Here is a 15,177-nt window from a genome sequence, read left to right on the forward strand (position 1 = left end):
TGCCCAGCAGGTGTCAGAGCCACTCTGGACTGAGGCTCTTTTTACACTCATACAGCTTATCTCACGACAGTTAAAATAATCAGATAATGGACAGGTCAGGCAGGCTGGCAGTCCGCAGTCTGGCGGGGACTGGACCGGATCACAGGACAAAGGTGACTTTATAATATTTATTTCTATATAAAAAGAAGAACTGAAACATATGGCGGAATTCTAATCTTCCTCAACTTTGGCTGATGAGTGAACTGTATTCTCCATAGTGTTCCTTTTTTTTACAAATTTCAAAATGAAATGCAATCTTAAGTAAACAAACTAATTCATTTGGACCCAACGTCTTTCACCTTCAACAAAGCAGTCCTGGGAGGAGAGCCCGTGGCTGGGGCTGCATCTCAGCCGCCCCCAACCGTGACAAGGTGTCCTGCTCGTCTGAGTGGCGGGCTCCACACCTGCAAGACGGGGCGACGCTGCATTTCTGACGGGGCCGTCAGGAGGTGCTGGGTGCCCCAAGATGTAACGTGAGGGTTTGCTGCTGCCACACCATCACGTCACCTCGCAGCCCCTCCACGGAAGGGAGCTGAGGACAAACCACCTGTGTTGCAGGAGCAGGGAGAGGATGGGGACACGGCAGGGCGCCGGCCTGGCAGGCTGGCTGATAAAGGCTGTGTGCTGTCAGGGGGGTACCCCAGCTGGAAGCCGGCCCTCTCCAGGGTTCCGTGTGTCAGCAGCCCCAAATAAGCATGGTCGTGCTCCCGATCGGCGACAGCTGGGGTGAGGAGATAAGCCCAGCGCCCCTGGGAAAGGAGCCGGCTCTGGGCTGCATGCAGATGGTCATGAGCAGGCTGGGCCTCGTGGCTCATCCCACAGGCTAAGCTAGGAGCCTGTCCTGCTTCAGGTTTGTGTCTGTCCCCACCCTCATCCTGCCGTATCATGGCCCGCCTAGCTAGGTGGTGCCCAGGGGTGGGCCAGCTCAACCTCAGCAAATGAGCTTAGGTCCTGGAGTGCGCTGGGGGGTCCACCTGGCTCCTGCAAAGTCACTGTCCCTCTGCCAAGGGGCTCACGCCCTCCACCTCCCAGGGGGCTCCACTGCACCCCCATCCTCATGTCTAGGTGCGCCTCAATGGTGGGAAGTGCTGCTCAGTGAAGGAAGACCCCTCAACTGGGCCACCTGGGCTGCTCTCGCCCTGTGGCCTCGGGGGACACCCGGTCACCCTGGCCGTGAGCTCAACTCCAGTTCTCGGCCTTGGGTTCAGAGTCCTGCCTGCAGACGCTAGGGCAGCAGATCCCCAGAGGGCCACATGGGCCAAGGAAAAGGGCTGGGCACAAGTTCCACGACGCATAGCTGCTCCCCACCTCCATCTGCTACTTCTCAGGACCCCCTCGGGCAGCGCAGGGTGTCCTGGGGGGACTGCCACCGCTGGTGCTTGATGTTGGGGGCTCCGCCCACCAGCATGACTCAGGACACCCCTCGCTGTCTCTGCTTCCCCATGTCAGCCCGGCCACGCATAACGCCAACTTCACCGTGGCACAGGGGGTACCTGACGAGGTGCTCTGAGTGGGAAGCCATGTTCACCGCTGACACACACGAGTCCCCAGCCTCCTCCTGGCCTTGGCCTCTGCCTCGGGGAGGGTGGTTATCTGGCAGCACCCAAAGGCTCCTTCCCCAGCCTGACCTGACCTGACAGCTCCCCCCCAGCTTGACACCAGCTATCTCTGTCTCCAGGCCCCCAGCCGCGCACTCCCTGATAATTCCACACAGGCCCAGGGCTGTCCGCTGTCGGGGATCTGCCCCTAGACCTGACTTCTCAAGACAGCGACTTCATTCTATTTTCTGCTAGTTTTACAGCCTCGTGTTAAATGCAGTGCTGGCTCACTTGGCTGTCTCCCTCACAAGGGAGGGCTTGAAATGCAAGCGGAGCCTGTTTTCATTTAAAAACACAGAAAAAAAAACCCACAAAAAAAATAACACACCCAAATCCATTTCCCTCCCCCACTCAGGGTAAAACCCTAATGAGATTTATCAGCCTGGTGACCAGGGCTCTGCTCCCTTGGGATTTTGTGGATGCTGATAAAATCAGCACCGATCCTGGCAACAAGAGCAATATATGAGCACCTGCTGTATACTCAGACTCATTCTATTGTTCAGTGCTCTCGGTGCACCTGGGAGCGGCAGGCCGCCTCTAAGCTCCCCACTCCCACTCCCTGACTCAAGGTCAAATACGTCAGAGGATGGTCGTGAGTAAGCCCAAAAGAACCACAGCATCTGGGTACCAGCTAGTCCCTACTCAGAAAATCCATCCAGTGTTCCCATGTCTCCAATGAAGTGAGCCCCCAGGGGCTGTGGCAATGGACCCTACCCCTCCCCACTGAGGCTCTGATTGATGGAATGACAGGGGTGCAGGGAGACGTGGGTAACACCTGGGTTGACGCAGGGCCTATAGTAGAGCCCAGACCAGGAACCTCACTCCTAAGTGAGTCCTACTAAGAAGCCGCTCGTGGTTCCTCAGAGTCTCTTTAAAAAAGAAGGCGCGGGAGACCGACCCCGTGGCTTAGTGGTTAAGTGTGCGTGCTCTGCTATTGGCGGCCCAGGTTCGGATCCCGGGCGCGCACCGTCACACCGCTTGTCCGGCCACGCTGAGGCGGCGTCCCACATACGGCAACTAGAAGGATGTGCAACTATGACATACAACTATCTACTGGGGTTTTGGGGAGAAAAAGGGGAAAAAAAAAAGGAGGAGGATTGGCAATAGATGTTAGCTCAGAGCCGGTCTTCCTCAGCAAAAAGAGGAGGATTGGCATGGATGTTAGCTCAGGGCTGATCTTCCTCACAAAAAAAAAAAAAACAAAGAAGGTGCTTTCTGCACATGGTTTTAGGGCCTTCCACAAAAACGATCGATCCTTGGGGCAAAGACAGGCTGAGGCCCATGAGGAATGCTGCCTCCCACAGGTGGGGCCCAGCTGTTGGAAACTGACCGGGAGGGGCCGAGACGCCAGGCAAACGAGTGACCAGTGACGTTTTACCCAGAGCTCGGCCAGCAGGTCCCGAAAATGGGAGAGGGAGTGGCCGGCAGGCTGAACCGGTTGCAGGAAGCTCAGCCAGCCTGGTCTCCCGCGTGCACCCGAGACAGCAGCTGGCACTGGGCCAGACAGCAGCGCCAGCTGACCACTGTGACCAAGGCTGGCCCGAGACCCAGGCCCAGGCAGTCAATCAGCCTGCTGACTTGGAGCCTGGCCCTCACCTGTCAAACATCAAGGCTTTCACTGGGCATTTGGACCCTGAGCCCTGGCTGCAGGTAGGCAGGCTCCTAGGATGGCAGCCAGTGACCACGGGCTTGCTCAGGCACCATGAGCACTGGCTGGTGTGCCCCAGGCAGCTGAGAGAGTGGCCACCAATAGGGTTGACCACCCAAGGGCCGCTCTGCGGGTTCCATCCAAACCCCAGCACAGACGGGCGCCCAGATGGTGGGTGCTCAGCGGACACGGGGCTTGTTGGTCAGCACCCTCCTCCCTGACCCCTGAAGTCCAGATGTCCTCTGGGCTCACTAGGAGCCCCTCCCCACATTAGCCCCCCGCCAGGCACAGTCTCCCACGATCGCCTGCACCCCTCTGCCCCGCCAGCATCTCTTCATTTCTTGCCTCAACTCTCTCATCCCTCCTGATGCGACAGGGTCTCACACTCCAGGGTGGACCAGAGTCCCCTGGGGCCTTGTGAAACAGAGGGCCGGGCCCCACCCCAGAGCGTCTGATTTGCAGACCTGGGTGGGGCCGAGAATCTTCATTTCTAGCACGTTTCCAGGAATGCTGATGCTGCAGGTCCGGGGACCCCACTGAGAACTGGAGGGTAACTTCAGGACCTACAATCCACCTTTACTGGGCTCTAAGAAAATGAAGGTGCGAAGCCCAACGACACCCCAAACCATCTGAGCTGGCCGACCTCACTTCTAGAACATGCTAGAACACTGAGCCAGCCTAGGTCAATGCCTGGCTCCCGACCCACCCACATCCCCACCACTGGCCACTAATCAAGGACGAGACCTCCAAATAGTCTGGAAAACCGAAGGAAAACGAAGCAATTCCCAGGGCAAGGAGTTGTTCAAGGGGGACCCAAGGGTCATGAGAGCAAAGGGAGTGGCTCGGCTCCAGTGCCCGGTGTCCAGTGCCGACGGCAGAGGCCACCGCCCAGGACAGATTGGACAGGGAATCTCAGGCCAAGCAGGGACACCAGCCCTCAACCCCCGCCCCGCTGCTTCACTGATTTCTGTGAAACGAATTACTAACAGGCCAGCCTCACATTCTCACAGGTTCCTGGGACCAGCCCTGGAATATGCGTTCCCATATTTTTTCCATTTTTAACTGGGCCTGGTTACGCCCGACCACACAGTGTTCAGCCGGCCCGAGTGTCTGGATGGGGCTGACACATTCATTTCCAAACATGTCAGGAAGAAGCAGATTTAGACAACTCTGAATCTGCCAACACCTCGAGTCCTGGGTAAGCAGGAAACCCCGCAAACAGTGACTTCTCACTTTACTGGGCTCTTCTGAAGCAAGAGCCCTGGAAGATGGGGAGGCTCCTGAAGGGCCCCTGGCCCCCAGAACAGCCAGGATGGAGGGAGGCACCCCCAGTTCTGACATGCTGTGACCTTGGGCAGGTTACTTAGTGTCTCTGAGCCTCTGTTTCCTCATCTGCTAAATAGAATATTGCTGCCCGCTCTCTGGGTGAATTAACATGCAAACACGCCGCCTGGCTCTCTATCAAGGATTATTATTAATCTGACTGGTCACTGCGGAGTGTGAAGATCTGCTGAGGACAGATGAGGCTGTGTGCGCTGGGGATTCAGTGGTTAGAAATTTCCATCGCTGGCTAAATGCAGGGACACACTAGCACATTTGTGGCCTGGAAAATCCCACCCCCATTCCAAACCCTCTGTTCCTCCAGCAGTTATGCTAATAAAGAAGGAAAAAGAGAAAACCTGCAGCCTCAGTACCTGAGGGGTGAGACGATGAGTACAGCATCCAACCCAACACTCTCATTTGGCAGGCGCGGTAAATGGAGCTCAGAGAGGTTGTCCAACTTGCTGAAAGTCACATAGCAGTCGCCAAGGGAGTGTGATGGGGACGCCCAGGTCTCCTAAGTTCCACTCCCATGCTCTGGTCATACAACCAGGGTCTTCAACCCTGGCTGCCCAAGAGAAGCTCCACCCCACCTCCCCCGACACTATGCTTCCACCTTGCTAGGTCTGTGGGGGACCTGGGCATCAGTCCTAACCAAACAGGTGATTCTGAGGGGCAAATCCTGTAGCGCCCCCCACCATGAGCATGCCTGAGATGCATGTCTACTGGGCACCCTCAAAGGGGAGGAGACGGGTGGGTGGGGGACACTGTCCTGCACGCCTGAACCAGGCTGTTGCTTCAAGTGGGGGATGTGCAGGGAGCAGTGTCCATGAGTGCCTGCCCTGAGCACCCGGGCCCCTGCCTGCATGCCCCCATGTGTCCACATGTGTCTCCCTCCTACCGGGCGGGGCCGCCCCAGGACAAGGCCCAGTTCCCGTGTCCCCATTCTGCACCCTAGCCCCCAGCCCTGACACCCTAAATGGGGTCTTTACAGAGACCCGAGGGCGCTGCACCTGACTGAGTCCCACCACCCCAGAAAAGAGCCAAGGCTGAGAACTCCTCCTTCGAGTTTTGCACATGGCTCACTGCACAACTCGCCCTGCCCCTACACGACTAGAGGACACTCACGATGCCCTGTCCGCCTGTGACAAGGCCAGACTCAGACCCTCAAATTCCTTCTGTGCCTCAGCAATGATTGGCTGACTGCTCGACCCCACCAACCCATTGGAACAAGATGCTTGTTAGCCAAACTCTGGGTCGGCCTCTCTCTTTCCCCAGACCCCTGACCTTGGCCCCTCACCCCAAGCCAGGAGACAGGCCCCCAGAACAGGCGGGCCTTGGGGAAAACCTTGTCACCCACTGCCCCACTGGCCTCCCTCACCCCACACCCACCCCTGGTCCTTTCGCTCAGCTCTGAGGGGGTCTGAAGGAAGACCCCAGGGCCTGTGACACACGCGTGCAACAGCGAAGGGCACCCAGACCGACCAGCGGGGGCTCCAGCCAGGCCTGTCTACCATTCCCCTTGACACCTGCTCTGTCATGTTTGATTCCTGGACAGTCCCTCTGACACTCGACCCCTTCCGTGATGGGATGGCTGACTCACACACCCTCTGCAGGCACAACCCGCCCACCGCCACCTGCTCCGCACTCTGAAACACAGGCCCAGAGAAGCCAAGCACTGGGGCCCGGGTCACACAGCCCGAGGAACTCACAGAGCTGGAGGGACAGAGTCAGGGCCCTCTCAGGCCTTCTGCAGCGGCCTGGGCCTTTAGCTGACTCCGGCTGAAAGTGTCCTCTAGACGAGTACCAGGTGAAGACACAGCCTGGCAGCCCATGTGCCTGCCAAGGGCTGAATCCCGTGCCAGCCTTGGGCAGCTCATACAGACAGGGACAAAATGCTGGGCTGGCCACAGGGTCACAGTGGGACGAGTACCTGAGCAGTGGCCTCGGTTCTGTATTGGCTACACTTTAGCAGACTCACAGACCATTGGGTCTCAGCAGTGACAGATGTCAGCCAGTAAGGAAGGTCAGGGTGACTCAGCATGGATCGTGCTCCAAGATCCCGACGGGAAGTCAGTGCTAATTCCTCACGTAACAGGCAAACCTCACCAGGGGATGGGTGGCTGAGGCCCAGCGAAATGCCACTGCCTGGAGGCAGGTCTGGATGGACAGGAGTGTGGGGGAAGATACCTCTCACACTCTGAGCCCCTCTACACACACAGCCCACCCTCCCCAGCAAGAATTCAGGAGCCTGCCGGGATCAAGGAAAGAGCTGAGTGGGGGCCTCCTGCCGGGATATAGATAGGACCCCGACCATCAGAGCCAAGACGCTGCTGGACTAGGCAGCTGTCCCGTTATGGAAACAGGATGGGGCACAGCCTGGGGGTGGGAACAGGTGCGCTCTGCGCATCTCCCCAGGCCAACAATGCAGACAGGGGCCTGGGAAGGTCACACCAACTGGGGGTGCAGAATCACATGACCCCTTGGTCCCCGGGACCTGCTATGAGCCACAGAAAGAGCAGACAGGAACTGGAGGCCAGCGTGGGCATGAGACAGGGCCTGTGGCCCCTGGGCAGCTGGAACCAACAGCATGGCTGTTGGCCCACCTCGCCCTGGAAGCTCGTTTGCAAAGTGAAGACTTCAATAGAAAGACGGAAGCTTTCCTATTCTGCTCCGTGTAAGGAGTCTGGCTCTCCATAGTCATGAGGGGAAGTGCTTTCCAAGGAGTCTGGGACACGAACGGACCTTGTGTGTCCAGATGTGATCCTTGCCCGGGCTGACCAGACACCTGGACGTGGTGACCAACGTCACCCCAGACCCCTGGCACCTGTCACCCTCCCCACAGATGTGGCCATGTGTCCCCACATGCCTGATGACAAAAGGTGGTTCAGCTTGGAAGACAGTGCCACAGCCCTGGGCTCCCAGCCCACCTCTGCCTCAGTTTCCTTAGCCGTAAATGGGGGATGACAACACTGATTTCAAAGGCTGGGGCAGAGAGCATGTGAGAAGAGGTGTGAGTATAAGCGTGTGCCAGCTAGAAAATATCCCATCTGTTTCTGCCGTGACGGGGACACTACTCTCGGGGCGGGGGGTGGCTCCCAGCCTGGGCCGGAGCCTCAGGGGGTCTAAGAACCCCATGACGACACACAGTTCGGAGTGAATGCTCCTGATACACATTTCTGGGCAGATAGTCTCTACATTCCATGGGATTACCAAAAGGGTCTGTGACCCAGGGAAAAAGGGTTAGAAATGCCCGCCCAGCACCTCCGGCCTCCCTGGGGGTCACGCGCTTCTGCGAAGTACCCCTGACAGGCCTCAGCCCCCGTCCCGTGACTCGGCGTGACTTGCTCAGCGGCCGGAACACTTTCATGTCTGGCTGGGAAAGTTGGGTTTCAGTGCTAATTACAGGGCTGTCGTCTGCACTCAGCTCACGGCTCAAGATTCTGGGGTCGTCAGCTCCTTGGAAACACCCAGAAGCCTTTGCCTCAAACAGCGAGGGGCCCAGCCCTGGCGGCTGGCAGGTGTCCAGACACCTGAACTGGGCATGGGTTGTACACAGGCCTGCTGTGACAGGCCTGGTTTGTGGCTCAGAGATACAGTGGTGGACACATCACGGAGGGTCCCACACCCCAGGGTGGGGGGTCACAGGTGCTGATGGAGACAAGCCAGGCAGCTAAAAGACTGAGGGGGTGCTGCCATGGCATCCCCTCCACTTCCCGGTCATTACTCCCACTGACCAACTGACCCTCAAGTCAGCTGGCCACGGCTCACCCCACAGCCGCCAAACCCACACCTTACCTGTGTCTTTTACCTACACGGAGCAGGTCTCCTGACCCAACACCCCGGGGAAGAGCTGAGGGCAGGCCTGCATTTCTTCTCCCCCTATGTCCCTGCGGCAGAGCCGGCGGGCTAACCCCTGTGCGGTGGGTACCTCGTCAGCTCAGGCCCCACCCCAGAGAGGGAAACACCAGCATTCACCTCTGGCTTTTCCCTTCCTTCTCTCCACTCTCTCTCCTTCCTTCTTTTCGTTAAACCAGAAGAGAGCAAGTTCCAGGGCAGCTCAAGATGCTAATTAAAGGTGAACACCAGACAGAGGGCAGTGTCGAGAATAAGTCACAGCCATCACAGGACCGGTCCCCATGTGCCACACTCATTAAATACCCCATGGCCTAGAGGCCTCACAAACACCCATGAGGGCTGTGAGGAATCCCCATTCCACAGATGCAGACACCGAGGCCGGAGGTCCCAATGAATTTCTCAAAACAGAACCCAGGTCTGTCCATGTGCTCAGTGCAGGCTCTTTACCTGACACCAGGTGGAAAATATCTCAGGTCACGGGTCCCCGGAGGAATGACAGCTGAGGACGACTGCACCCGCACCCCACGCGGATCTGCACAGTGGGGAACTACCTCGCCCTAGGAGGGCCTTGGCAACCCCGTCTATCTCCCGTGAGAAAGCCGAAAGTGCTTTCTAGACCCCAGGAAGGGCCACCACACTGGAAAGGGACCCAGAGCCCCAGAGTCCCGTTCTCGGCCACCAGCAGACCACCCTGAGTTCTGCAAGTAACTAGCGAGCCTGAGTCCTGGTGGCTGTCCCAGCAGGCACGGCCTCACTCTCCACCGAACTGAGAGAGGGAGAGAGGAGGGCAGGCTCCTGACACCTACGCGACCTGGGTAAGAGTGACCGGGACTCAGACAGGCTCCAAATCTTTTCCACGACTCAGCAGAGGGAGAAGTGGGCCCATCCAGACCCTTTCTTCTAAGAGCTTCTTCCTTGAGATAAAGGACCCACTGAGGTCACAGCTAGGTTTCTGAACCACAAGAACTCCCACGTAGGAGACCCTGCCTGGGCCGGCAGCGATGGCAGTGTTGGCAAGGGCCTCTCTAGCATCCATCCTGAGGCTTTATCCACTTAAATCCAAAAGCTTAAGAAAGTAAGGGATCCATTTTTAAAGACAAGAGAGCAGGCCCTTTAAAGATGACATCTGTGTCATTGTCGGCTGAAACATTAAATCGTATCTAGCAATAATGGAAATTGGACAATTAAAATTCTCTTAATGACAATAGAAGCCAACAAGTCATCTTGCCTTGAGAGGAGCTTTTCCTCACTCAGCCCAACGTGTCATCCCATAACAACCTCATCTCACAGCCGCCAGAAGCCGCAAGTTTGCCTGTCCTTGGGCAGATGGATCATTGCTATTACTAGTCCTAGATTTGGACCAAAGTTTTTTTTTGGTCCATCACATCACTGTGACATCACTAAGATTCTCCAAAAAGGCCAATAAGGAGGAAGGTTCACTGCCCACGCAGAATTTTATTACTACAGTTTGAGTCAGCCTCTGCTGATTTCCTCATAGGCCAGTTTGGAGAATGGAAATGAATTTTTTTTAGCCACAATTTCTCTTCCAAGCTCAGACAGGAAATTAGCTGTCAGAGACTCCACGTGGAGACCATGCAATAAGTAGAGAATATTACTCAGCTCTAACCGGCCTGAATGGAGGAAGTGGGAAGCAGAACGCCTCCCTGAGGCTCAGGGCAGGAACCCTGCTCAGTCTCACTGGGTAATTCCCAAGGAGATGTGTACACGAATGAATGAAACGACTGCGGGTTCTGGGCCCCGCGACCCTACTCTAGAACTGCGGAGATGGTCCGGGGGATGCGTGGCGGGGCCCGGGGCTGGTACTTACGCACGCAGAGGCAGGCCACGAGCTTGGCAGCTTCTTCCGGCACCGGGCAGGTGGGGAAGAGCGGCTTGAGCAGGTAGGTGGCGAAGACGAATGCTACTATGTACTGAGAGGAGGGTCGGATGATAAGAAGCTCAATCCATAGCTTAAGGAAGGCGGGCAGCGAGCCGTAGACCTCGAGCATGTATGCGTAGTCGCCCCCCGACTTGGAAATGGTGGTGCCAAGTTCTGCGTAGCAGAGGGCCCCCACGATGGAGAAGATGCCGCACACGGTCCACACGACTAGCGCCAGTCCCGGCGAGCCCGCCTCCTTGAGCACGCCCGTGGGGGTCACGAAAATGCCCGAACCGATAATCGTCCCTACTATTATCGCCACGCCGTTGACCAGGGTGATGCTCCGCTGCAGGGTCACGCCCTCGCCCCCCGCCGCCAGCATCCGCTCCCGTGCCTGCTCCTCCTCCTCCTTGGCCGCCGCTGGGGCCCCGCGCCGCTTCGGGCCGGCGCCTGCCATGCTGTCCCGCCGCCGCCTGGGCAAAGCCGGGACACGAAGCGCGCGGCCGACCACAAACGAACCGCTGGCCCCGCCGGGCCTCCACCCTCTGCTACACGCTGAGCACCGGCAGCGCCGCCTTTTACAGGCCCTGCCCCGCCTCCGCCCCAGGCCCCGCCCTCGGGCCCCGCCCCCGCCGTCACTGCCGGGCCCCGCCCCCGCCGTCACTGCCGGGCCCCGCCCTCCGCGCCCCGCCTGCCCACACGTGGAGCTCTCTGCGTGCCCCCGCGTGGTCCCGGCCGTCCTCCCGGGGTGGTCCGTAACGTCGCCGGTGGGGGCCCGAACGGGACCCGGTCGTCGGGGCATCCCCCCAGCCAGGCTGGGAGCCGACGGTGCAGCAAGGCCGGCCTGGGGCCACAGCGCAGGAAGCGTGGGATTTGGGGTGATCTTGGGGCTCAGAAAAGGTCTGCCTGCCCCTTGGAGGGCGCCCAGGTCTGGTGGGGGCCAGGCGTCCGTCCCCGATGGGCTGAGTTGGTAGAGAACCCCGTAGTCTGCTCATCCCCGGTACCCGGGAGTTATGAAGATAATCAGAACCGCTCCTCCTGGGGGAAGCTCGTGGTCCAGCTTGGGCCTGGCGTAGGAATCACAGGGCTGAGTGAGTGGGAGCTCAGAGAAGAGGGGAACCCAGAGGCCACATTCTGAACTCATTCCTGGGCTCAGAAATTCCCATTTTATCCCAAGGGAAATCTCCGTGCCAAAGAGCAGCCTTCAGGGGCACACAGCTTTGAGAAGCAGTGACACAGGCTTTGGGAAACCAGGAATGTGCGTAAGCTCAGTTAAATGGACAAAATTGGGGATTCTCGGAAGCAGTGCCCTGAGAACTCCGCCCCAAGTGTAGCTTGAGAGTTCAGAGGCAGGCTGCACGGGAAAGAAATCAGCCTTTGTTGGTGAAGAATGCCAGAGGCACCTTAGGTAAGAAGGGCCACGTGGTGGCTAGTGGTCAGAAGTCAGAAGACGGAGTGCAGGATGGCCAGCCATCCGGGCCTGGACGCAGGAAAGAATCTGAAACACTTGCTGAGTAAACTGACATGTGAAAAGGGAGAGAACTTCAAGACCCATCTCCGGGAGTCAGTTAGCCAAGGCAGGTCTTTCTGGACCTTCCTCGCCCCCATCAAACCCCACCCAGCGTGCCAGGCAGCCATCTGCAGTGTTAGAACCGACTGAAATCTCAGCAGCCGAAAGTTCACACAAGTATTAACTTGCAGGATGTTGTCGAAATCGGTGGTTTAGGGAGAATAGGAAACGGTCCCTCCGCTCTGGTGCTTCCCGCTGCCCTTTCAGAGTGTGCTGCTTGGCAGGAAACGAGACTGCCGGGGGCGGAAGAAACTTATGGAGCCCTGTTTAGGCTCCAGCCATTGTGCTGATGCCCCGTATGCAAATTCTTATGAAATAGAGGAAGTGCCCTTATTAGAGCCTCGTTATAGATGAGGAAGCTGAGGCTTAGCAGAGTGATATAACTTGTCTGACCAGTAAGCGGCCTGGAACCCTATCCTTCTGCCGACCCCTGAACCTACAGGTACTTTTCATCATTCTGCCACCCTTCTTGTGATTTATTTCCATGTAGACTGTTTCTGTTTCTGTCATTCACAGCAGCTAAGACTTGACAGATTTTGATTTCGCGAGAAAGGCGATCATGTGGCAAAGCTCTAAGGCAAGGTCCCCAGCACCTCTACCTGGATTCTGGCTGCAAACACCTGCAGATCTGTCCCCTCTGCTAGCCACTGCACTGGGCTCCAGGCACACAACAGTGAGTGCCTCCTTCATCGACAGAGAGAGGCGATCAATAATCGCACATGGAAACGTAAAATGAAAATTGTGATAAGCCGATGGCACTACAAGGGCCGGGACAGCCAGTGAGAAGGAACCAGGCTGGTCTAGTCCAGCTTTCCTGGGGTGAGAATTAACAAGGGAGGCAGAGGTGCACACGGAGTGTTGGTGCCTCCCCTGCAGGGCTCTTGAGAAGCTGCAGGGGGACCTTAATAGTTGGAAGGGTGACAACATCTCCGGAGTGTTTTCAAGATCCCACTGTTATCCCACCACTGTGGTTTGGTTTCCATATGATAACGTCCTAGGTTTCCTCCTGCAAATTTACTTTGGTGAATATGTATCTCAGACTTCCCTAATGCCAGTTGAATAAAGTCCTAAATCTCCATACATGAAATCCACGACTCTAAAGTCTTAGCAAGGAGTGCCATCTGCTGGTGGAATGAACAAAAGGAGCTTTTTATTCCTAACAGATTCAATTCAACTGCTCACTCAACAGTGTCTTTTCAGTGATAGCCGATTTAAATTTATTAAATGTTGTGTCATTTATTCTCACAAGGGCTGGTGGGGAGAATATCCTGAACGTTTCTATAGGGGGAAGTTTGGGAGTGTCCATCAAAAGCCTTAAAACCGTGTGTCCCCTCTGACCCAGTAATTCCACTTGTAAGAATTTCTCTAAGGAAATAAACAGTGTGCTGTATTTTGGCTACATAGTTGTTTGTTATAGCTTTAAAACATAATAACGTCCAACAATAAAACAATGAAATGTCCAACAGATTCGCTTTGGTATACATTGCTATATCCATATGGTGGAATCCAGCATAACCATGAAAAATCAGGACATAAAAGAATCTTTTCTGGCACCATATGTTCTTGGTATACTGATGAGCGAAACAATGGGGTGTAACATTCCAAGGCCCCATTTGGTGGACTCTCGGGTGCTCTGGCTGAGCTGGGACCTCATGTCCATTTTGGGGGATCGGGGGAGCTGCCATTTTGAAGGAACGAGCAGTTCCTGTTTCTCAGGTGCAGGGTGTAACTTGGCCTCAAGGCCGCTGCCTCTTCTGGGGAGGAACATTTCCCAGGGCCTCTTGGAACAGGGAAGATTGGCCTCGGAGAAGCTGCACTGCCATGGAGGAAAACGTACTCGGCTAAGTCAGTCAGAGCTGCAGCTCTTGTAGGGGTGGTGGGTTATAACTCCTTTTAGGAAGCCTCTTTCTCCTGTTTGGGGTCTCAGAGGCTCTGGGGCCAATCTTGGAAGAGAAGAGCCCGTCACAGGCGCTGCCGCTGCCGGAAGGTAAGCTGGACATTGGGCTGATATAGTAGCTGCTCCTCAAGGCTTTTCTGCCCAATTTCTGAACTCTCTTCTGTCATCCCCAAGCCTCCAGTGATTTCAGATTCCTGCTGGCAAAGTGTGGGTGGCGGAAAACAGAGAGGGAGAGATGGGTGAAAGTATAAAGTCCCAGTTACAAGACAATAAGTCCTGGGATGTAATGTGCAGCGTGGCGATGGTAGTTAACAATACTGTATCATATATGTGAAAGCTGCTAAGAGAATAGATCTTAAATGTTCTCATCATAGGAAAAAAATGGCAACTATGGGAAGTGATGGATGTCAACTAAACTAGTGTGGTGATCGTTTTGCAATATATACAAATATCAAATCATTATGTTGCACACCTGAAATGTATACAATGTTATACATCAATTATATCTCAATAAAACTGGGGGGAAAGGAAAATGTGGAGGGGCATTTCATGGCAGCAGTATAAACCATGGGCTCGGGGGTCAGACTTCCTGAGTCCCCGCCTGGGCCCCACTGTGTACCAGCTAGAGGCACGTGGGTGGCCCTACCCCTGTCTTTGCCTTGGTTTCACGTGCTATAAAATGGGAACAATAGTAGCTATACATGTGAACTGATAGATGTAAAGCACTTAGAACAGTGTCCCACACAAAAGACCCAAAACAATAGCCACTAGTAGTAGTAATAGTGTCTGTAAGATGGCTGGAAAATTGATGAAATACACACCAATGTGGTAACAGCAGCCATCTCCAGGCAGAGGGGGGTTTATATATGACTTTTTTCTTTCTTTATATTTCCCTGCTGTCTCTAAACTTTCTGCAGTGACCATATACTCCCTCTACATGGTTAATCTTTTTAAAAAGTTCCATTTCGCAGATCCCCAAAGTTGAAGAAAATTTAGCCACGGAACACATGAGCAGCCTCCTGGTTCTGCCTCTTTCTCCAAACCGAACTGCACGTTCCTCTCCTGACCCTGGTTTGCGTCTTCCTTGGGGACATAGGAGTCTCTCTGTCTCCCTCCTGCTCATCTGGCCTGGTCTCCCACTGCTGTTTGTAGGGAGGGACAAGCTGATGTTTTCCGCCCTGGGGAAGAAAATGTTTGTTCCCTCGCCCAGGGAGAGTTGAATGGCTTTAAAAATCTTTCCTCAGCGCAGTGGATTCAACGTCTGTTACAAATGTTCCAAGCAAAAGTCATCACCAGGCGGTTTCACTTAAAGCAAGTCTATTGTTTCTGTAGGTAAATAAAACTCACCAAACATACATTGAGAGTGAT

At 55.6% G+C, this 15,177-nt stretch overlaps 1 protein-coding gene across 1 annotated transcript in view; it reads right to left on the reverse strand.

The window, feature by feature from the left end:
* Positions 1-10,841, reverse strand: part of SLC7A5 (solute carrier family 7 member 5) — a 37,419-nt gene extending 26,578 nt beyond the window's left edge. Inside the window, exon 1 of the mRNA XM_058528440.1 lies at positions 10,292-10,841. Within this exon, the coding sequence (XP_058384423.1) occupies positions 10,292-10,799 (508 nt within the window). The 5' untranslated portion in view covers positions 10,800-10,841. The remainder of the gene's footprint in view (positions 1-10,291) is intronic.
* Between the last annotated feature and the right edge of the window lie 4,336 nt (positions 10,842-15,177).

Source organism: Diceros bicornis, chromosome 32 (genome assembly GCF_020826845.1).
Source record: "Diceros bicornis minor isolate mBicDic1 chromosome 32, mDicBic1.mat.cur, whole genome shotgun sequence".
NCBI lineage: Eukaryota > Metazoa > Chordata > Mammalia > Perissodactyla > Rhinocerotidae > Diceros > Diceros bicornis.